Below are 25,178 nucleotides of genomic sequence, written 5' to 3' on the forward strand. Positions count from 1 at the left end.
CACAGATCACCCGACTTTTGGAACTTCAAGTTGGCTAGCTTCGGGAAGGTTTTAAAAGTGGATTAAAATGGCCAATCTTGTGGAGTGTTGCCCCAACAATAGTCAGTACCCACCCCAAAACTGCAGGGACATGGCAGCCTTGGACGTCCTCTCGCTCTCCAGAACTGCCAGGTAATGATGGGGAGCTATCGAAACTGATTATTCACAAGGAGGTGCCAAGGGCTCCTATCTGTCACCGTTGTATGTCAATGGTTTTTTATCAAGCTGCAAGGCTTAAAGCCTCCTTGAAACCTGTTTCCAAGAGATCTATCTTGAAAGATCTTGAGCGAAGCAGACAAGAGCTTTAATCCCGGGAGAGAGGGAAGGGAAAGACATCCAGAAACATGCATGGAACTGAGCATTGTTGAATGTCCCGTGACTGCAAAACCAGAGAAGAGTGGAACGTTCCTCTCCTCCCTGTAAAGCAGATTCCACCTAACAAGCTTACTTGTTAAAGCAACCTCCAACAATTAAACTATGAATATAGAACATACAATGCAGGAGGCCATTCGGCCCATCGAGTCTGCACCGACCCACTTAAGCCCTCACTTCGACCTATCCCCCAGACCCAAATACCCTTCCTAATCTTTTTGGACACGATGGGCAATTTAGCATGGCCAATCCACCTAACAGTCACATCTTTGGACTGTGGGAGGAAACTGGAGCACCCGGAGGAAACCCACGCAGACACGGGGAGAACGTGCAGACTCCGCACAGACAGTGACCCAGCGGGGAATCGAACCTGTGACCCTGGCACTGTGAATCTACAGTGCTAACCACTATGCTGCCGTGCTACCCCAACGCCGCCGCGCTTCCCCAACGCTGCCGTGCTGGCCCAATACTGCCGTAACGCCGCCGCGCTGCCCCAATGCTGCCGTGCTGCCCCGATGCTGCCCCAATGCTACCGCACTGCCCCAACGCTGCCGTGCTGGCCCAATGCTGCCGTAACGCCGCCGCGCTTCCCCAATGCTGCCGTGCTGGCCCAATGCTGCCGTAACGCCGCCGCGCTGCCCCAATGCTGCCCCAATGCTACCGCGCTGCCCCAATGCTGCCGTGCTGCCCCAATGCTACCGTGCTGCCCCAACGCTGCCGTGCTGCCCCAACGCTACCGTGCTGCCCCAACGCTGCCGTGCTGCCCCAACGCTGCCGCGCTGGCCCAATGCTGCCCCAATGCTACCGTGCTGCCCCAACGCTGCCGTGCTGCCCCAATGCTACCGTGCTGCCCCAACGCTGCCGTGCTGCCCCAACGCTGCCGCGCTGGCCCAATGCTGCCCCAATGCTACCGTGCTGCCCCAACGCTGCCGTGCTGCCCCAATGCTACCGTGCTGCCCCAACGCTGCCGCGCTGGCCCAATGCTGCCGTGCTGCCCCAATGCTGCCGCGCTGCCCCAATGCTGCCGCGCTGGCCCAATGCTGCCGTGCTGCCCCAACGCTGCCGTGCTGCCCCAATGCTACCGTGCTGCCCCAACGCTGCCGCGCTGGCCCAATGCTGCCGTGCTGCCCCAATGCTGCCGTGCTGCCCCAATGCTACCGTGCTGCCCCAACGCTGCCGCGCTGGCCCAATGCTGCCGTGCTGCCCCAATGCTGCCGCGCTGCCCCAAAGCTGCCGTGCTGCCCCAACGTTACCGTGCTGCCCCAACGCTACCGTGCTGCCCCAATGCTGCCGCGCTGCCCCAATGCTGCCGTGCTGCCCCAACGCTACCGTGCTGCCCCAATGCTGCCGCGCTGCCCCAATGCTGCCGTGCAGCCCCAACGCTGCCGTGCTGCCCCAATGCTACCGTGCTGCCCCAATGCTGCCGCGCAGCCCCAATGCTGCCGCGCTGCCCCAATGCTACCGTGCTGCCCCAATGCTACCCGTGCTGCCCCAATGCTACCCGTGCAGCCCCAATGCTACCGCGCTGCCCCAATGCTACCGTGCTGGCCCAATGCTACCATGCTGCCCCAATGCTACCCGTGCAGCCCCAATGCTACCGTGCAACCCCAATGCTACCGTGCTGCCCCAATGCTACCGCGCTGCCCCAATGCTACCATGCTGCCCCAATGCTGCCGCGCTGCCCCAATGCTACCGTGCAGCCCCAATGCTACCGCGCTGCTGCGGTAAGCTGTTCACTTCAGACAGTGCAACATTTTGCTTCAAAATCTACCAGACCTGTGAATAAATTTGATTCACATTTATAAGTAGCATTTCTCTTCATCTGTAACTAATCTTGGGTGTGTGCACGTGTTAGTAACTTAAACTTTTCTGAAATAACTTCAAGAGCAATAGTGTGAAATAAACTAACCTCTTTCCTTTAAGTAATTTTGAGTCACTTTAAATCGATTACTCACTTCAAGGGTAAAACATACACTGACGTGTACAAATACATTGTTCAAAGACGACTTTGGAGCGAACACATTTCAAAGTGTCTGTGACTCTCTGCTTCCCGTGGGAATGGTTTAGCCAGGCCCATCAAATACGACCCAAATAGAATTGCTGGGGTAGCCAGGGAGTTGCCTGGACACTTGTCCAAATTTCCTCTGCAACACATAGGGACAGGCAGATCTTTCTCCTATCCCCTCCTGGGTTCATGGTGCTGGTTTAGCTCACTCAGCTAAATCGCTGGCTTTTAAAGCAGACCAAGCAGGCCAGCAGCACGGTTCGATTCCCGTACCAGCCTCCCCGGACAGGCGCCGGAATGTGGCGACTAGGGGCTTTTCACAGTAACTTCATTGAAGCCTACTCGTGACAAAAAGCGATTTTCAATTTCATTTCATGGTGTTTTGGGGTTCTCGAACATAGGAATATGAGAAAAAGCAGTAGTTATAAACCTTTTGGCCACTCCAGCCTGTTCTGCCAGTCAACAGGTCATAGCTGGTCGAATTGTGGCCTCAACTATACCCTTCTGCCTGTCCCCCATAACCCTCGACTCTCTTTGTCAATCAGAAATCTGTCTCACTGAGTCTTGAATATCTTTGATGGTCCAGCTTCACCGGCTCGCTGGGATAGACAATTCCAAACACTAACAAACCCCCTGGGAGAAGGAATTCCTCCGCGGCTCCATCTTAAATGCGGAAATGCCTTACTTTGAAACTGCTCCCCTAGTTCTAGATTCCCCCATCAGGGGAAACATCCTCTGACCACCTACTCTGCCAAACCCTCTCAAATGTTTCAACAGGATCACTTCCATTCTTCTAAACTTCAATGAGGATCGGCCCAACCTTCCGTCATAAGACAACAATCGAACACGTTATAACACATACAAACAATCTAATGAATCCAGTACAATGATGTCCCGTTTATGTAAGGTGACCAAAACCGCATACAGTACTCGAGCAGAGTACAAGACAAGAGTATCCCACACAAAGGATAAAGAGCTGAAATCAGTCTAATCTTCAACACGATTTTGGAGAAAGAGTTGTTGAAAGCTACAGCCTTCTGGGTTTCCTTTACTGCCAATGCCACCCCGAATGAACAGTGGAAGAAACAAACCACTGTTTCCTTTTCAACAGCACTAATTGTGTCATTTCCTTATACACAGAGCTGGCAGTCAACCGCCAGGGTCTAGACTGACAGGCTGCCGTCAGAATGAAGGTTTCTATCTTAACCATGCCCTCTTGACAGCTCAAACTAGCTGAATCACCATGGTTATCGGGGTCTGCAGGAAACTGGGAGGATTCATTTACTTGTAAGTTGAGATATTTTGAATAAGTGCTTTTAAAAGATAAGTAAATTCTACCAGAATACAACAGAGGAAGAAAAAAACCCCAGCAGGGTGACAGAGATAAAAACAAAATTGGAACCCAACAGATACTCTAAAACTTCCTACGAAAGGAGACAAGGACGTATCCACAACCATCACGACAGCAGACATTACTGGAAGAGTTACTGGACGCAAGCATCCTAGATAAAGGGAACTGGAGTGACATGTATGACCTACGGGTAGAAAGGGCCAACACCGTACTGGACGCAACAAGAAAGAAATGGGAGGAGGACCTGAGGATTGAGATAGGGTGGGGACTCTGGAGCGAAGCACTGCATAGGGTCAACTCCACCTCCACGTGCGCAAGGCTCAGCCTGACACATCTAAAAGTGGTACATAGAGCCCACTTAACAAGAACCAGTATGAGTAGGTTCTTCCTGGAGGTGGAAGATAGATATGAACAGTGCCAAGGAGGCCCGGCCAACCACACCCACATGTTCTGGTCTTGCCCCAGACTTGCGGGGTACTGGACAGCCTTCTTCGAGGCTATGTCCAAAGTGGTGGGGATGACGGTGGGGCCATGCCTGAAAGTGGCGGTCTTCGGGGTTTCAGACCAGCCAGATCTGTTCCTGGGGAGGAGGGCGGACGCCCTTGCCTTTGCCTCCCTGATCGCCCGCCGTAGAATCCTGTTTGGCTGGCGGTCAGCAGCACCGCCCAGAGCTGCAGACTGGCTGTCCGACCTCTCAGAATCTCTCCAACTGGAGAAAATCAAATTCGCCATCCGAGGGTCAGACGACAGTTTCCACAGAACATTGGAGCCATTCACCCAATTGTTCCGGGACCTGTTTGTGGCGAACTAACAAGCAGAGGAATAGCCAGATAGCCAAGAATCAGGGGAAAATAGCCAAGGCGGGTGGAGGGAGGGATAGACGGAGAGAGGGGGGGGGGGGGGTGGATAGCAGCTAAACCTAAGAGAAAAGAAAGGCGAACCACAGGAGAAGGGGGGAGGGGGTGGAAGAGGGAGGAGACAGGGAACAATAGAGGAGAGCCAGTGAGGTTGGGGGGGGAGGCAAGGGAATGACAGCCAGAAGGAGGGCACGGGAAACAATAACAAACTTGGCATCTACAGGAGCAGAGAACAAGGAAAATCCGGGTGAAAGACAGGACGAACGGCTGAAGCGGAGGTGATTGTGAGACAACAACAGCAGCGAGAACTGTCTGGGAGAAGCAAGCGACAACACCAACACCAGATCCATTTGCGTATTGCCCTCTGTAATTGTTCTGTATTTGTTTCCCCGGCGCTCAAATGTATATGTACCCCCCACAGTTTCTCCCCTCACCCACAAACAGATGCCTACTTATGTGCTAAAAACAATACTGCCAATTGTACAGAGCTGCTGTTGTTGAGCTAGCGCATAATCCTACCAGTTATTTTATTCTAACTTTTTTTGTTGTTGTTTGTTTTGTTTTTTGTGCGTGTTCCCTTCTCATCTATATATATATATATTTCATATATGTATTTTATTTTGTGTACATAACAGTAAATATACTTTAATCAAAAACCCAATAAAAATCATTTATAAAAAGAGAAATGATCAACGCTGCCTTCCGATTGCAGCGGATCACGTTTGGTTCACATGACAAAAATAATGGGTGGAATTTTCCCACAAAAATGACAAAGCGCCAGGTTCGGATTGAAAACCGCGTGTTTGTCCCAGCTAGGTTTCTATCCAATGCATGTTCTCCCCGTGTCTGTGTGGGTCTCACCCCCAAAAGCCAAAGATGAGCGGGGGAGGTGGATTGGCCATGCTAAATTACCCCTTAATAGGAAAAAAAATGATTGAGACTCTGGTTTTCTCTGGGGTATGGGGGGGGAATTGATCAGGAAAATCCATGCAGATATTCCGTAGAAACATGAACTAACTCAGCAAAGCAAAGAAATTGAACAATAAAAAAAAAATGGAGCCGCAATGGTCAAGCTGGGACAGACAGGACTGACTGAACCTTCTGTATCCTAAATGAGTATTTATTAGTAGATATTAAATCACAGCTCCCAACAATCAGAAAAGCAAAGTTTTGTCATCAAAGCTTGATATTGAAAGTGCTTTAATGCTGTTTATCTCACATGTGCCCTGGGAATTTTATCCCAGCTCAGCAGGTTTCCACTGTCTTCCCCATCTTGATGAACATCACGTTAAGCAGCCTCCTGACCCCGATCTGGCTCTGCATTAGACAGTCGTTGCTATAACTCACCATCGACGGGGTTTGTCGCCTCTCACCATCCAACAATAGCTGGCAGTTGGGCTCATTCAGAATCCATTAAGATGATTCTGCTTGGCGAGTCCATGTGCACAGAATACTAATGACAAATCGCACGATCAGAGGGGGATGTTTTGGCAGTCCTTTCAAAAACAAACACTGCAATTTCTGTCATGATGGTTCAGGTTCAGACATTCAGGGGCTCGGAAGCTCGATCTTCGATAGGCATTCGGAACAACACCTATTATTTCAGGAGGAAATTTTCCAGAGTTTTTTTTTTAAGATTTAGAGTGCCGAATTCATTTTTTCCAATTAAGGGGCAATTTAGAGTAGCCAGTCCAGCTTTGGGTTGTGAGGGGAAACCCACGCAAACACGGGGAGAATGCGCAATTCCAGAGTATTTGTAACATGAGTGGAATCTGCAGGAACCATCGAGGTTCATCAGCTTCATAAGTTTCAATCATGGTGCTGGTTTAGCACACTGGGCTAAATCGCTGGCTTTGGAAGCACGCCAAGGCAGGCCAGCAGCACGGTCCAATTCCCGTACCAGCCTCCCTGAACAGGCGCCGGAATGTGGCGACTAGGGGCTTTTCACAGTAACTTCATTTGAAGCCTACTTGTGACAATAAGCGATTTTCATTCATTTCATTTTCATTCATGTTAAAGGCAATTTTAAATTGTCCAGCAGCACAGTGTTGCTGTTTCCGAGTCCACGTGCTGTGCAGCACGAATGGTCGGGTTTAAGCAAACGATACCCCATTTTCGGGGAGTGCCATTACATACACACACACATTATATATAATAGTGGTTCAGTGAACAATCACCAGGGGACATGTCTTCCAACAGAGAATGCATGATGATGTTGGGCTGCAAATTCCTCCGTGTGGCGACCAGTGGCGGACTGCCATTCCATCGCAATTACTGATGAGAAATTTCTTCCATGCCTGTCTCGCTCGGCCCAACTTCAGGCAGCCAGCTGTCTATGAAGCCCCACATTGAAATGCAGAAGAGTCAAACTGAAGGAGAACACACGCCTTTTTTACCTCACTAGCTGCCGTAAACCAGGTAAGTTAACATTCCAGTGAAATTGACTGGCCAGTGACAAAGCGAGCGCCTAAAGTAAGTGGGTCGGATTTTTTGGAGGGGCGGACATCTAGGAGATGAGTGGTTGTCGGACATCTGGAGGAGGGGCTGGGGGTTTGGAAATCGGACATCCTGGGGGTGATGGTGGTCTCGGCTAACGGGGGGGGGGGGGGGGGTGGATGGTGTGAAATCAGACATCATGGCGACACCCATTTGGGTCAGGGGCAGGCATGCAGGAGAGGGGTAATCGGTTTGGGGGAAATCTCATGGGGAGTTCTGGGAGAGAGGAAATACCATAGTAGGGAGCGTGGGAGGGATAGTCGGGTGGGGAGCAGTGATGGGCCAGTCTGGGTCTTTACAATAGTTTCCCAGAAGTTAGAAAAGGTTTTAATTCTAACATTTTCTGGGTAACACAGCCAGAACCATCTGAAGATTTGTGATTTAAATCACATTTCTGGATTTTTCCCAGCACCGAGCAATTGCCCGTAGGAAGAGGAACTAGCACTTCTGAGCAATTGCTGAGCAGATCCATACCTCAAATCCAATGCTGGGGAACTCAGAAGTTACCACCCAACTATTCCGTATAGATTCAACACTCTGTATTCAAGGTCACATATTGAAAAACAAAGTTTTCGGACCTTCAATTTGATGATTTCCAAATTTCTACCAAAGCAAGTTTTACTGGGGGTGGGGGAAGATGTGGCTGATATGGGAGGGGGGGGGGGGGGGGGGGGGGGGGGGGGGGGGGGATGATGAATTGATTAAATGTGGCAAAATCGCAGGGACAATTGTGTAATATAAATTATTCAAAAGCAATCCCTTGTGCTGAAAATTAGGATTTACTAGATTTGAAAAACGTTTTAGAACACTGTCATGTGAATTAAATAAATACATCAACGCTGATTCCACAGACGAAGAAGATGTTAAGAGTCTATACCCTCCAGATTTCAGACAGTCGAACCCCAATAGGCCACACAAACTGAGACTCACGGTGTCATTATAATACTGTTGTGAAGCTCAAATCCTAAACAAGCACTTTGTCATAGAACAAGATTGGTGGTTAAGAAGCTGTTTTCTTTGATGTTAGATGCAAAAATTATAACAGGCAAATTTCAGCGTGTTTATTCCCAGAGTAATATTGAGGTTATTAAACGGAAACCTGCCGTTTCAACTAGGAAAAGGAAAGCAGTTCCCAATTAGGCTTTCATATTCAATGACTATAAACAAGTCACATCAGACAATTTGCAGATATAATCCTGGGTCTGTCTTTCCACTTGGGCAGCTTTTCCAAAATGACAAGTTTGGATTCTGTTGAAGTCTTTGGTGACAGAATAACCAGAAATCCTCTATTTAAAGAAGTACAGTTTCATTAAAGATACTAATTCGACCACAGAGGTTTTGCAGGTCTCTGCAATTTTTCTTCTGAACCTTCAATTTGAATGTCATAAGCTACATAATAATATGCCATATACAGAACGGCTGGCAATGAACGTCTAACCCAGTCCAAGAGTGAAATTCTTGCTGTCGATAATTTTAATTAGGAAACAAAATCGTTGAGATTTTCAGTTCAGTGGTCGGCCCAAGTGTGTTGTGGGTAACACACAAGCAGCAGACGAGCTGTGGAAAAAACCTCAAGAACATATCACCTGCTGTCAGCTATTTATAATATAGAACATGTACGTTATGGACAAAACTAAAAACCTGATATTTACAATTTGATTAGGCACGACACACAGAGGAATGATTCTCCAGCAGTGAGCAGTGTAATCAAGTGTCGTCTTGTCAACAATGCACCAAGGCCACACAGAACAAGGCCGCGCAGTAGACGTGGGGTCAGACCTAGGTGAAAAAGTAATAAAACTGAAAATGGTTGCAGGCCTGATACTATCTGGCAATAGATTTTCATGTCAAAAACAAAATCCCACGGTACCATTTGGAAGAACGTCTTGGGCCAATATTTAGCCCACAGCCTTCTTCACTGATACAAGTCATTTTCAGATAGTTGTTTGGTGGACAATGCTGTGTGCAAATTCTGTGCTGTATTTTCTACATTGTTAGGGTAACTACACTGCAAAAGAGGACTTAATTGGCTGATAAGCATTTTGAGACACTATGAGCTGATGGAGTTGCGCAAGTCTATCTTTTATGCCATATTGATAGATTTGTAAATATACAAGGCTCTGAACCCTTGCTTCCCTATTCACAGAAAATGCCGGAAAAACTCAGTGCCTGGCTCGGAAGAGTTGCACGGACTTGTAATGTCAACTCAGTGTTTCTCTTTGGCAATGTGGGATCAACAGAGAGAGATCACAATGCAAATATCCCTTTTTCCAGCACGATTATGATTACAGTAATGCTGAGAGAAGTGGCTTGCGGGACAGCGCAATGTAAATTATTACTCATGGGTGGAATGGCGATAATTGTAAATTCGGAAAGACAAATATCCTGCCGCAGCACAACCATAAAAATCAAAACCTTTCAGCAAATGACGAGCGATATGTGTTGTGTATCAGAAATCTATTCTTCGTTTCTATCATCACAGCGAGTGGAAGAACGCCACTTCAATAAAAGTTTTAAATTGTGGTAACCATGTAATTGGAAGTACAAAACATTGTAAAGAATTGTCGAGAACAAGTTATTTCGTGAAACTGGATTATATTCAGTTTGGGAAGAAGTTTTGACAAAATGAGACAAAACTAATGACTGAAATACATAGTTGGGCAATAGAGTGTGTGTGCAAGGGCGTGGAGTGATTAAATAGATCACATTGATGCTGGAATAGTGAGGGAGCTCCAGGCCGCAGATGATTTTCCTGGCAAAAGCTCACTGGCTGATATCAATTAGTTAAAGGTCATATTAAATGTTAGAATATATAATCATACTTGCCATCTGCAACGTTAAGCCGCTAAGCCAAGATGAAACTGTTTGACATCACAACCTGCCATGTGATAATTAAATTGCTTCCTCCAATCTTGGGCAGCAGCTAATGTATAAAACATTAAGACTTTGGGATTGAAACAGGGCATCAAAATCTTTTGAGGAATTGGTGTACAATATGGGCATTGTACGGTTACCAAAATCCTCCCCTTGGGTAACGTTCTCAAAGTAATTGCAGCTTGGCTATATGCGATTTGACTGCAGATGATGGCAGGACAGCTGAACATCGTGCTCACGTAGTGAACTGCAAGAACCAGGGAACAGAAAATCTAAAGTCACGCCCAACAGCTGCCTGATGTTACAAGTGAAAAGCCAAAAATGCCTTTGTCCCTCCGGGACTGGTTGTTGGATTTCATGTTGTCGGTGAAAAAAGCATCATGTACTTTCTTGTGAAAACAATTACAGAATTTAGATAGCTCAGTGAAAAGAGAAAATGGGTCTATTATGGTGCAACATTCATATGTGCACTGTTAAACCAAATGATGGTTTCACCTTCACTGAACTGTTACCTCGTCGAACAGTTAAAATTAACCGTTCACCACCACCCCCCGCCACCACTACCCCACCATTCAGAATGACAGCTATTCCTAGAGAATGGTTCCAAACTGAGGATATTGCAGAAAGGTTATGTGATAAGAAATAAAAATAATCGATGCTTTAGTTTTAACTTGTTTAGTGGATTTTCTGATCATGGTCAACTTAAAAAGTGGGGTAACTGGAGTCTGGCTAATTGTTATTTCATTAGTGGATATCTGATTTTGATTAACATAGACATAGAATTTGCAGAAGGAGGCCATTTGGCCCATCGAGTCTGCATCGGCCCATGGAAAGCGCACCCCACCCAAGCCCACACCTCCACCCCATCCCTGTAACCCTACCTAAGCTTTTTGGACACCAACAGCAAGTTAGTGTGGCCAATGCACCTAACCTACACATCTTTGGGGGGTGGGAGGAAACTGAAGCACCTGGAGGAACCCACGCAGACACGGGGAGAACGTGCAGATTCCACACAGTCAGTGACCCAAGTCAGGAATCGAACCTGGGACCCTGGAGCTGGGAAGGAACTGTGCTAACCACTGTGTGCTGCTGTGACGCCGAATTTACCATCTTGTGAAATTAAGCCAGGACCAAATTTAAATTATCAAAGCACTATCTACTGATTGTAGGTTTGCAATTTTGTGTGAAGATAACTATTTTCTGTGTTGACAAACCAAGGTGAAGGGGCATCCAAGGCGAAGTGGCATCCAAGGCGAAGGGGCATCCAAGGCGAAGTGGCATCCAAGGTGAAGGGGCATCCAAGGCGAAGTGGCATCCAAGGCGAAGGGGCATCCAAGGCGAAGGGGCATCCAAGGCGAAGGGGCATCCAAGGTGCCAAGCACCGGACCCCAGCAAGGCCGAATACAGTGAAGGTGATGATGATAGCTATTATGGACTGCAAAACTGGAGACAAGGAGCACAAATGGTAGCCAATCATCCCTTCCAATCTTAGCCTCCAAATTCAGCAGAAAATGTTGATCAGGTTTCTCAATCTGATCCATAAACTAATTAAATGAATTTAAGGAAGGGGGTTATTACCCAACCCACTATTTAATTAAACAAAACATTCAAACTCACTGATCCATTCTGTCCAACTCCAGTTCAGAAGGTTGGCACCCAAGAACATAATTACATCGGGAGCGTTCCATTAAGTTTCGGGATAGAAACTTTGAAAAGTTATGGAAGCAATTTAGAAAAGTGAAGGTTTCAGAATTAAACTGCAGAACAACTGTTTTCAATGAGACCCCTTCTTCATCCATAATTGCCCGGCATTGCTGCAAATACACAGCTGGTTCTTAAGTCAGGCTATTGCATCACCTATTCCAGCTGTCACACTCTCAAGATGTGCAAATAGTTCTGCTTCTCCACCCTCACTGATGAATAAATGAAGTGTGCCCTGTAAAAGCCAGAAAGATGACGAGGTTGCCCTGCCAGTCCCAACATTCTGCTCATGGGTCAAGATTAGGGGATCATTCATCTGGACAACAGAGTTTTCTCTCCAGCCAGCTCTATATGTAATTGGCCTCAGAATTCCATGAGATACTGTCTGCCCTCTGTTTTAGACAAGCTGCTACACAGGGCTTGCCATGTAGAATTGGGACTGATGCAATATTCTCTCAACTATCTTTCATTGCAAGGTCACCTACAGCCCACAATTGAAAAAGTTTAAAATCAATTTGTAGCTTTCAGCAAGATCGTCCCCGTTTTACAGTACTTATTCATCACAGAATAAAACAACTGTTGGGAAATTGTTTCCAAATCTCAATACAACGACAAAAACTGGGGCTGCTTTAGCTCACTGGGCTAAATCTTTGGCTTTTAAAGCAGACCAAGCAGGCCAGCAGCACGATTCGATTCCCGTACCAGCCTCCCCGGACAGGCGCCAGAATGTGGCGACTAGGGGCTTTTCACAGTGACTTCATTGAAGCCTACTCGTGACAATAAGCGATTTTCATTTTCATTTCAAAAGCAAATCAAAGGTTCCCGACATAACTGTCACACTGCAGTCAGGTTCTACAAAGGAGCCCTTCTGTGAAGTTCTTTGGCAATATGTGGGCCACTACAATGGCCTTCAATACTATAAGTTACTGCATTATTAGTGAATGAATTGTGTTTGGGTAATAACGGAGAGCAGAAATAAGAATTTATCAAAATCACTGCCAAATGGATAAGGGGCATACACACGAATACAGAAATGTATTCATTCAAATGCCAATAGAAGCTTTCATGATTTTCAGTACACAGAATCAATGTGGGGGTGGCAAGCTTGTGTGATGCGCAGGGCTGAGTTCATTATACTTTGTAGTTTCTTGCGATCTTGGACCGAGCAGTTGCCATACCAAGCTGTGATGCAGCCGGATAGGATGCTCTCTATCGCACATCTGTAGAAGTTCTTTGGAGTCGATGCAGACTTGAAAAATTTCTTTAGCTTCCGTAGGAAGTAGAGACATTTTTGGGCAGTCAACTGTTGCATCAACGTGAGTGGACCAGGACAGACTGTTGGTGATGGTGACCCCCCAGGGACTTAAAGCTATCGACCATCTCCACTTCGGCGTCATTGATGCAGATGGAGTGCGTGTTGTGCTACGCTTCCTGAAGTCGATGATCATTTCCTTGGTCTTTCCGACCTTTAGAGAGTGGTTGTTTTCGGTACACCATGCAACCAAGTGATTTATCTCCCTCCTGCAGTCTGATTCGCCGTTGTTTGAGAAACGGCCCAGCACAGTCGTATCATCCGCAAACTTATAGATTGAATTGGAGTTAAATCTTGCCACATAGTCGTGTGTGTATAGGGAGTACAGTAGAGGACTGAGCACACATCCTTGTGGGGCCCCGGTGTTGAGGACTATTGTGGAGGAAGTGCTGTTGCCGATCCTGACAGATTGTGGTCTGTTGGTGAGAAAGGCAAGGATCCAGCTGCACAGGGAGGGGTCAACTCCAAGATTGCAGAGTTTGGTTATCAGTCTTGTCGGGATAATGGTGTTGAAGGCGGAGCTGTAGTCGACGAACAGCAGTCTTACATAGGTGTCCTTGTCGCGAGGTGTTCGAGTGTTGATTGTAGAACCAGGGAGATAGCATCTACTGTGGACTGGTTGCAGTGATAGGAAAACTGCAGTAGATCGAGACCTTCTGGGAGGCTGGCAGTGATTCATCTCATGACTAGCCGCTCGAAGCATTTCATGATAACCCCAGATTTCAGGGCCACCGGTCGGTAGTCCTTGAGGAAGGCTACCTTGTTCTTCTTTGGTACTGGTATTATGGTGGTCTTCTTGAAGGCGATGGGGACCTCAGAGTGGAGGAGTGAGGTGGTGAAGATATCTGCGAATACACTCGCCAGCTGGTCTGTGCAGGCTCTGAGTGCTCGCCCAGGGACTCCGTCGTGGTCCGTCGCTTTCCGCGGATTCACTTTCAAGTTCCTGTGGAACGGTCACGGGAGTATGACAAACTAAGCAGCTCTTTAGAGGCGGATAATATTTCTAAAATCAACAAAAAGAAAGCTATCGGACATCGTTAAAATGTTACCCAGGCATGCCGGCAGAATGGCCTCCTTCTGCACTCTTAAGTTTTTGTATCAACAATTAATTGAATGATTTTACTAAATGAGGTTTGGCAAGAGTAATCCGTACATTAAAAGACACCTTCACAGTAATGACACCAAAGAGCCAGGTACAGATTTCTGTAGCCTGCACTAATCAGTTTTATTAAAATATGCAAATGACTTCATAATCATATTTTCATCCAAGAACATTTTGTCAAATCTTTTTTGTTGTTGTTTCAAAATGTAAAAAAACAATTAGCAATTTGATGAACAATACTTCTTCTGAAATAATATCTTTTAGCTTGTATTAAAGGGTACAGATTTCAAATCTTCACAGTATATATCTTAATGCATTTCACGGTTAATCACCTAAGCTGCTTTACTGTTTAATATGGCTTACTGTGGATTAGACCAGAAGTTAAGAAGATTTACCTCCTAATACTTAACAGTATGAAAGATATTCCATCCTTATGCCTCCATAGATGGCAATGTAGTTTTGTCCCTTCTTAAATTAAAGGGAACAGCAGCATGTGTTGCCTTGGTATTACAGTGAACTTTACACTATTCACAAATATTTTACAGACAGTTCAAACAATTATTAGTTCTTGCAGCTTTGAAAGATTGGTAAAAGCAAAAAGTGAGAGGCTAGTTCGGGTTCCACTAGGAATACCGTTTGCAATTCCAATCGGCACATTAGTGGGAGCTTCCACCAGGGAAAAGGATTCAGTGAAGGACAACAACACAGAATTAGATCCACTCGCGTTGATGCAACAGTCAAGAAAGCCCAACAACATCTCTACTTCCTACGGAAGCTAAAGAAATTTGGCAAGTCTGCATCGACTCTCACAAACTTCTACAGATGTGCGTTAGACAGCATCCTATCCAGCTGCATCACAGCCTGGTATGGCAACTGTGCCATAGAGAGCATCCTATCCGGCTGCCCCACAGCCTGATATGGCAACTGTGCCATAGACAGCAACCTATCCGGCTGCCCCACAGCCTGGTATGGCAACTGTGCCATAGAGAGCATCCTATCCAGCTGCATCACAGCCTGGTATGGCAACTGTGCCATAGAGAGCATCCTATCCGGCTGCCCCACAGCCTGGTATGGCAACTGTGCCATAGAGAGCATCCTATCCAGCTGCATCACAGCCTGGTATGGCAACTGTGCCATAGACAGCAACCTATCCGGCTGCCCCACAGCCTGGTATGGCAACTGTGCCATAGACAGCAACCTATCCGGCTGCATCACAGCTTGGTATGGAAAAATACTTTTGTGTACTTCGGTACATGTGACATCAAATCAAATCAAGATGAAGCCATGGAGAATGGGAATGTTTGCATTTTGGGGAGGGGGGGGTAGATTCTGGTACAGGTTTTGCCGTAATATGTAATCACCAATTCCGCAAGGGGCCATAACCCAAAGCTCAAGCTAGTGAAGGTAAATAGTTCAGATTTGATAACCATACACAGCAGGGTGAAGAGAAGAGAAATTCTACATGGGGAGAGCATGGAGACAATAGGTGGTTACCGGGAATTGATGATTACATATTACTGCATCTCAAATCACCTGTATTAGAATCTCCAATATCTCAATAGGATTTGCTCTCAGCCTTTCCCACCCCCAACATAAATATTCAGTTTCCCTGAGAGTCTAAAAGTCTACCAGTCTCAGCTTTAAATATATTCAATGATGGACTATCCGCAACCCTCTGGGGTGGAGAATTCCAAAGATTTGAGTGAGGAAATTTCTCCTCATCTCATTCCAAAATTATCAGACCCTTATCCTGAAACTGTGCCTATCTTCTGGATTACTTAGAAAGGGGAAGAACCTCTCAGGGTCAATCCCCTTCATAAACCTGAATGTTTCAATGAGAGCACTTCTCAATCTTCTAAACTCCAGAGAACTACGCTGTCTTCTATCATACGGCAATCCTCCCATCCCGGGGACAAGTGATTAGCCTCAAGTGCAACGAACCCGGATTCTGGCCTTGAGTGACTGTCTGCGTGGAGTCTGCGCGTTCTCCCTGTGTCTGCGTGGGTTCCTCTCTCAGACCAAGGACGTGCAGGTTAGATGGATTGGCCTTGATCAATGCACGGGGTTACGGGGATAGGTCGGGGAAGTAGACCTAGGCAGGGTGCTCTTTCAGAGGGTCAGTGCAGATTCAATGGCTGAATGGCCTCCGTCTGCACTGTAGGCATTGCATGGAGCCTAACGACCATTAGCTGTACTGCCTCCAATAGAAGTATATCCTTTCTTAAAGATGAAGACTAAAATCGCAGTTTTACAGATGGGGCCTCACCCAATTGTAGCAAGACTTCTTTATTCTTATATTCTGGTCCCCTTGCAAAAAAAAACGTCAACATGTGGGTGGCACAGTGGTTAGCACTGCTGCCTCACAGTACCAGGGACCCGGGTTCAATTCCTGCCTCGGGTGACTGTCTGTTTGGAGTCTGCATGTTCTCCCCGTGTCTGCGTGGGTTTCCTCCCACAGTCCAAAGATGTGCAGGTTTTGTGGATTGGCCATGCTAAATTGCCCCTTGGTGTCCAAAGATTTGCAGGTTAGGTAGGGTGACAGGGATTGGAGGGGGTGGGGTACTCTTTCAGGGGGGTCAATGCAGACTCAATCGACCAAATGGCCTCCTCTGCACTGTAGGAATTCTATGGTTTCTGGCATTTTCTTTCCTAAGTGTTTGCTGCATCTGCACGCTGACCTTTGTGTCCATTGTAAGGAGTACATCCAGGTCTCTCTTAACATCAATATTTACAAATATCACAATAATTTTAAAACATGTTCTGCGCTTGTCTAGTCGTGATCAAAGTGAAAACCTCACATTTTCCCACAATATACTCCACCTGCATCACCTTGTTTCCCACCCACCCACCTGTCTCTCTCTCTCTCTTTGCAGCCTGTTTCCACTGAGTTTTGTGTCATCAGCAAACTTACATCTTCTGTCTCTTCATCGAATATTAAAAGATTGTAAATAGCCGAGGCCCCAGCACCGAATCTAGCAACAGCCCCACTAGTCACAGCTTGCAAACTTGAAAATGCCACATTTATCCAAGCCCTCTACCCATACTAACATATCACCAACCCCCTTGTGAGTGCTACCTTCTTGAATGTTTTCTTTGGAAATCGGAGTGTACTATATCAACCTGTTCCTCGTCATCACCCAACTAACCTGAAAAAACTCCCAACAAATTTGTTAACCGGATTTTCCTTTCATAAAACCATTCTGACTTGTTCTCATCATACTATCCTTTCCTAAGTGCATCATTAAGACATCCTTAATAATAGAAATCAACACTTTTCTGATGACTAATGTTAGGCTAACTGATCTGCAGCTCCACCTTCTCGCTCCCTCCTTTTTTAGAATAGCCATGGTACATGTACTAATATCCAATCCGCTGGAACCATTATACAATCTAGGGAATTTAGGAAAATCATTACCAGTGCATTACTATCTCTCTTAGAACTCTTGGATGTGGGTCATCAGGTCCTGGGGATTTATTGGATTTTAGTCCCTGGAGTTTTCCTGTACTTTTTCTCTGATAATATTAATTACCTTCATTTCCTCACTCCTATCAGACCCTAGGTTCTACTCTGGTACACAAAGATATTTGTTATTGGACAGGAAGCGAGATGGCGAAGGCTCTGTCTTCCTGCTGCTCAGTTGGAAACATTTTGATCCAGCCATGATTTGATGTCAATCAGACAGTGTAGCTGTAGACAACTCAAGTCACCGTTTCTGGCAACTGCATAGATGTGGATATCGGAAGAGGACAGAATGGAGCTTATTATGATGCTTTTATGCCTCAATAACATCCTAACACTTAGGTCAGACTTTTTAATTGGTGGTGGGGCCGGAAATGTGCCCTAGTTTGTTAATAAATAAGAGTGTGTTTATGATCTTAACAGCGATCGGAGCAAGTATTAATGCCGATTAACATTTTGTTACTTGTGTTGGTTTAAAGAGATTTTGATGGCTAACAAGACACCCGTTTCGCAATTAAATCAAATACAGCCAAACCCATTGATTCACTTGAGCCTGATGTGCTGGAAGAGTATTCAGAAACTCAATTAGCTGTCCAAACATGTCCATGAAAAGCCACAGATGCCGTCGGATATCAACACATTGCATTATTCTCTGTTAAAATCATTCCACAGCAGTTTGATCAGAAAGAATGCAGAGGGATGCAGATGGGTAACGCAATTAACTCATTTTCACAGCTAGTGACCCAATCACATAATACGTCGCCAATGTGGTCCCAGATATATTAGCGAATTCTCGTCACCAGATGTGGAGAGCCATGGTGGTACAGAAGCAACTGCGTACCACATCATTTGTACTGAAGGAAACACCAGCAGCTTTGTGAAAGTTGAAGCCTGATTAGAAGCAATTCATAATTGTTTTTTATAGCATTAAACACAAAATACTGATTGTTGCACAGCTAGCGTGCCACTCAAAACCATACCAAAATGTGGTGAGATGCATGCGCGATTTGTGCATCTGTGAGGCAATATCACACAGCAAAATTTCAAGCAAACAAATTTAAGCATAGCTACCAAGATCAGAAAATGAATTTGAATATCAGATTTGTATCAAAAAATTAAAGGATTCCCCAATATTTCTCTTGTCTGCTGTCCTAGCCACCTTGCGCCGGAGTCACGACCACATTCCCGCAATAGCTGCAGCGCTTCAAGTCATATGCACAAATATAATTTTATTTATATCAAATCTTCTTGTTTTCTCCAAGAAACATCCCATGGTTCTTTATGGGCATTGAATTGAATAGAAACCTGTTTGCTTAACAAGGTGACAAACAGTGTTTCAAACAAGCTTCAAATACATTCTACAGATATCTCCATTCTGGTTTACTGGATCACGTATTTAATTAGAAACCTTCATTCATTTGTAATACTGATTATTCAGTGGTACTAAAAGGAGATCCTGTCAGTGGTGAAGTTGCATGTTCGGAATTCTCACTGTGGCCTATTATTCAAACATTATCAACAACAGAAAAAACAGTAAGAAAAAAATTGAGGTTTGTTTCTAATATACAACTTAGAGACAAGCAGACCTCACAAACACTTGACTCCAGCAGTTCCCATTATTGCAAAACACCATTTAAAAAAAATTCCAATTATACTTATTGTCAAAACAATAATTTGATGTTTAACTATTTTTAGAGTGCACTGCTAAGGAATGACAATTAAGATTACAGCATCTGATGAGACAACTGCTGTACTTGCAGCTTAACACTGCCAGGGTTTAAAAAGCAATTTTATATTCTACTGTTTTAATGGTGACTTTACTTTCTCACATTAAATGACAGCACTGTACTGGGTTAAATTGGTTTTCAGGACATTGACCTTTACTTGGTAATTGAGATTAAGCAATTATGGCCAATAAAAAGTGACAGGGAAGTCTCCAATAAGGGCTAGATGTTGAATGATTCCACAGTAATGGTCAGAGCTGGGGGGGCAAAGACATCCACACAATTATTATGCAGGACTGTATCTCACTGCTATGCCACGGCAGAGTGGCAGAACTAGCACCGAAGCCGCTAATGCCTCCAGAGCCTTGCTCATCAAACATCACCTAAAGGTTGGTTTCACAGTTCACTCAGCCTCGAGCCAACATCCCAACACCACCATCTCAAGTCTGAAGCGAAATATTGCAGGGAATATTAAGGGGCTGCACTCATAACCATTTTGAAATAAAGCAATTACTTTCTCCGAAAGAGATTTAAAGAAAAAATTCAAGCGCTACTATTATTTGACCTTACACCTAGGGAAATGCGGGCAAGCTCAGTTTGGAGGAATGCACAAATCTAGTTTTGAACCCAACTAAGGACCCCAGCCAGCTGCAGTCACAGAGCCCTCTATGCAACCTGCCACATCAGTAATGCAGCTGATGATTCCATTTAACATTGAAGATTTTATATTATTCCAAAAAGATAATTTTCTTCACAAATGGCCTGATTTTGTGTGGACTATTTCAATAGTCATTGAATCATTTAATAAACATTCCCTGTGGTATACGCAGCAAGACTTTTTAAAGCTATATTTTAAAATGTTCTTACACATGCGAAGTCAAAAGAACACACGAGTGAAATTGCACCCAATGAAATGGTTTCCTATAATTATAATCCAGTAAAATAGCTTGTCGCTCAAAATATTTAAATAATCCACTGTATTAAAACCAGCATGACAGATGGTTCAATGCACAATGCATTTTCAGTTTGACGAGGGAAAGCAGTCATACTGTATGAATCACTTCCACTATTAAACTGCTGACATTTTTTCACTTGGTATTTACATACTGAGCAGCCAATCCTTTCAGCCTCCACTGCCCTATGCACAGTAAACATTGCTTTGCATCCGACCATAAAAATGGGCCACCAAAGATCTCAACAAAAAGCCAATTCATAGCCAGGTGAGTGTAACAAACGGTAACTCTGTAATCGTGTAAACTTGCTTAAAACATTTCAACAGTTCAACACTGAATTCAGCACTACCTCCCCAAAACAGCCAGCACAATGATTCACTAATTTCCTTCCCTCTCTAACAATGATCACAACAAATCTCCACGTCTAACTTTCACAGGTACCGACCGTAATTGCCACTATCTCTTGACCCACTAGCACCATCTCTATATGTGCCCCATTCTGAGCAGTGTCCACCCAACTTCCAGCTTTTTCATCCTTCACATCACAGTCACAACCATCTGCGTCAGGACTGTTCAGTTTCTGTCCATTTCTCAGGCCCAAACATCACCACCTGTGTCTGTACACAGCTCCCCGTCACCACTATAACCTCTTCATCACTGTCTGTCTCCAATATCCACCAGGTCTATCACCAACCACCTCCCTGTTATCTTCCTTACTGTCAATACCTGGCTCAAGATCAGAGCACCTCCCTACTTTACCCTCTTCCAGAAAACCCACCGCACTCCACCTCTACCCTTCACTTTCAAATGACAACCTTATCCCCATCCCTGCCTTCATGACCTAGCCAGAGCTAAACCACGAACAATTCTCGAACACCAGCCAGCTCGCTGTTTGCCTCCCGGTTATTCTCAGTGCCAGTCACATCTTCCTTTGTGATTTAATTCACTAAATCCTATTTCTATTTGCCTCTCTGACAGAACCAGATCAGCGTTCCTTTTTCCTCTGACCACTGAATAAAACAACCAGACTGATCTCCCCAGCTTCTCCTGACAGATATACACAGAACCTGGAGATTGAAGGCGGATTTAAAGACCAGCGCAGGACCTGCACTGTTTTTCTGACTGATGTTGAATGCTGTTAACCATTGAGTTTTCCTGTTACCAGGGATTGCATGTGGAATGATCATATTATAGAGGGGGAAATAATCCAAGTGGGTTCCTCACTGTATTTCCAACGTCCCCTTCCTGAAAGGGGCCAGGTTCAGATGTGTAAGACTGGGGGGCTTCCGATAATTCTTATTTCTATTTACTGCATTTGACAGAACACCAAAATATCCATCCAAACCCCCGAAAACACAGCTTTATATTTGGAAATGGGTTCAGCGCTGGACTACTGCTCTCGGGATACCTCCTCGTAAATCACCATCTGGTCCTCCCTCTCTCTTTGTGGGGAACTGGAGTGAAATCATAGCTCGCACTGCTGCACACTCTGAGCTCAATCCCAACAGAGGGATATGGCTGTGCAGCATAGCAGAGACATTCAGTCTGACTAAGGATGGGGCTGTCTAGCCCTGTTGATTTGACATTACTGAACACTCTGGTGATCTGACAATGTCATTCATTCACAGAGAAGCTGGTCTCCTTTCTTCATTCGGAAGTCAAGGCAGTGCTGCATTTAACCCTGCTGAGTTTCAGTTATGTCGGATAGACAGGGATTATTTCTCTCCCCCCACCCACACCCTCCCGGACAGGGATCGGGCATTCTGTCAGATTTAAGAGGTGACCATTAAATGGGGAGAGTTGCTCCAGCCGTGCCTGCAACAGCTCTGGCTACACACGGTGCCTCCGACACACCGAGATTCACATTCTGCACAGGAAGCTGCCGAAAGCTGCAGCAGCCTGGGCGCACAGGAGGAGGAGGGGAGCTCTCCCTCCTCAATAGTGAGGGAGGGAGAAGAGTCGGCCAGCAGCATTGCGATACTGCCCGAGGTAACGAGTGGCTGCAACTTTTCATTTGGGAAAGGGCGATGTTGTGAAAAGCCGGGGCTCGGTGCTGGACTGAGAGTCCAAAACACACCCCTCCCCAATTCACTCTGATCCGGGGGGGGGGGGGGGGGGGGGGGGGGGGGCTCCACTTCACATTCAGAGCTGCGATTCAGAGCAGCTTCACAAAGAAGCGCCTGACATTAAACAGGGAGGGAGACAGGGAGGGGGCACAGAGGGGATCAAACAGGCGGCTAGGCATCCTGACCCACAGCCGGTGGCAGCTTCACCGCACTGTGGACAGTAAAATGCCAGACACTAGTACCTGTGCAATGTGCAGCCCTGTGATTCCCACTGGGAGGCAGAATGTGGAGAGGATGCAGAGGTCCCGCCGTTTACACCGAGCTCGGGCAATGTAACCCAGGCAGGGTCCAGCTCCTGGATCAACTCCTGCAAATCCCTCTGTCGTCAACCAGACAGGCAGCACACTGAACCGAGACACCAGACTGCCCAGGCAGAACACTGAACCGAGACACCAGACTGCCCAGGCAGCACACTGAACCGAGACACCAGACTGCCCAAGCAACTCACTGAACCGAGACACCTGACAGCCCAGGCAGAACACTGAACCGGGACACCCGACAGCCCAGGCAGAACACTGAACCGGGAGACCCGACTACCCAGGCAACACACTGAACCGGGAGACCCGACTGCCCAGGCAGAACACTGAACCGGGAGACCCGACTACCCAGGCAACACACTGAACCGGGACACCCGACTGTCCAGGCAACACACTGAACCGGGAGACCCGACTACTCAGGCAGAACACTGAACCGGGAGACCTGACTGCCCAGGCAGAACACTGAACCGGGAGACCCGACTGCCCAGGCAGAACACTGAACCGGGAATGTCAGAGACCTGACTCCATTTGGGGGGGGGGGCATTCAATCAGGAAAGAAATAAGACTGACCAAGAGAGAGCCCGTGTGGATTTCAAACACTTAGGGAGGAAGGGGTCTGACAGCCTGGGGCTTCCATTCCTACAGCAGCACAATGGGGAGTGGGGGGGGGGGGGGGGGTTGCTGACATTGGGGTATGGGGTTCTTTCTGCCTGTGTGATGGGGGTCTCTGTCTGGTAGTCTGTGTGAGGGGGTCTCTCTGCGTGGGTCTGTGTGAGGGGGTCTCTCTGCGTGGGTCTGTGTGAGGGGGTCTCTCTGCGTGGGTCTGCGTGAGGGGGTCTCTCTGCGTGGGTCTGTGTGAGGGGGTCTCTCTGCGTGGGTCTGTGTGAGGGGGTCTCTCTGCGTGGGTCTGTGTGAGGGGGTCTCTCTGCGTGGGTCTGTGTGAGGGGGCCTCTCTGCATGGGTCTGTGAGAGGGGGTCTGTCTGCGTGGGTCTGTGTGAGGGGGTCTCTGTGGGAGGGGGTCTGTCTGCATGGGTCTGTGGGAGGGGGTGTCTGTGAGAGGGTCTATGTGAGAGGGTCTCTGTGTGAGGGGGTCTCTGTGGGAGGGTGTCTGTCTGCGTGGGTCTGTGTGAGGGCGTCTCTGTGGGAGGGGTTCTCTGAGTCTGTGGGAGGGGATCTCTGTGGGTCTGTGGGAGGGGTCTCTGTGTGAGGGTGTATCTGTGGGTCTGTGGGAGGGTGTCTCTGTGGGAGGGGATCTCTGTGAGGGGGTCTCTGTGGGTCTGTGGGAGAAGGTCTCTGTGGGTCTGTGGGGGGGTCTCTGTGGGAGGGGATCTCTGTGAGGGGGTCTGTGTGGGTCTGTGAGAGGGGTCTCTGTGGGAGGAGGTCTCTGTGGGTCTGTGTGAGGGGGTCTGTGGGGGGTCTCTGTGTGAGGGGGGTCTCTGTGGGTCTGTGTGAGGGGGGTCTCTGTGGGTCTGTGTGAGGGCGGTCTCTGTGGGTCTGTGGGAGGGAGTCTCTGTGGGTCTGTGTGAGGGGGGTCTCTGTGAGGGGGTCTCTGTGAGGGAGGGGGGGAGGGAGGGGGGGAGGGGGGGGGGTCCCTCAGCATCAGGACCAAAGCTGCCGCCTGAAACTTCAGAGCAGCGGCGGTCCGTCGCCCTGGCTGCGGGGTGATGGGGGTGTCACATACCTGAGCCTGTGCCGGTACAGCCGCTGCTCTCCGGGGTGCCTCCCGGACCTCCCTCCCGCTCCTCTCGCCGTCCAGGCTGCTGAAATTCCAGACCAGCAGCGTCTGCAGCAGCAACACGCTCAGCGCCACCAGCGCCGCAGACTTGGAGCGCCGCGCCAACTTGCGCCCGCACGCCGCGGCCACCATCTTCACTGTGAGACTGCGGCTCAGCAGCAGCAGCGCCTGGCTCTCCGCTCCCCGGCTCCCGGCTCCCGCTCCTCGCCGAGCGGACAGCAGCCCCAAGCCGGCAGCCCGCCCCCAACCCAGCCGCCACCAATCACAGCGCGGCAGCCGCCCGGGGAACCAATCCACGCAGCAGCCGTAACATCCAATTACAAATCAACACTGTGTCGAGGAGCCAATCAGAACCTCATCATACTGACCAATCACAGCAAAGCACCGGCCGGCCAATCACAGTAGAAGCCACCGGGAAGCCAATCAGCGCCAACAGCCAATCAGCGTCCAGGGAGTGCAGATGAACCAACCACGGTGCAGCCCCCACCCAGCCAGTCACGGCGCAGTCCTCAATTAACCAATCATCGCACAGCCCCTCCCCAATGGACCAATCACAGCCGCCTACTCTCGGGACACGCCCCTCTCTGGTGGATCATCCAATGGGAAATGGGCTCTTTTTCAGCCAATCATTGTAAGGATTAATAGGGAAGGCGAGTGTGATTGGACGGCTGCTCCGGCGGCAGCCAATCAGAAGCGAGGTAGAGCTCGGGCTGCCCGTTGATTCTGTGACGTTTCGTGGGAAAGCCTTTGGCTGTCCAATGAGAGAGAGAGCAGATAGAGAGAGAGAGTGAAAATAGAGAGATAGAGAAAGAC

General features: G+C 47.4%; 1 protein-coding gene across 1 annotated transcript in view; it reads right to left on the bottom strand.

Moving 5' to 3' along the window:
* Positions 1–24,554, bottom strand: part of xylt1 (xylosyltransferase I) — a 262,146-nt gene extending 237,592 nt beyond the window's left edge. The window contains exon 1 of the mRNA XM_038820761.1: positions 24,312–24,554. Within this exon, the coding sequence (XP_038676689.1) occupies positions 24,312–24,497 (186 nt within the window). The 5' untranslated portion in view covers positions 24,498–24,554. The remainder of the gene's footprint in view (positions 1–24,311) is intronic.
* Between the last annotated feature and the right edge of the window lie 624 nt (positions 24,555–25,178).

Source organism: Scyliorhinus canicula, chromosome 15 (genome assembly GCF_902713615.1).
Source record: "Scyliorhinus canicula chromosome 15, sScyCan1.1, whole genome shotgun sequence".
In the NCBI taxonomy this organism is placed as follows: Eukaryota; Metazoa; Chordata; class Chondrichthyes; order Carcharhiniformes; family Scyliorhinidae; genus Scyliorhinus; species Scyliorhinus canicula.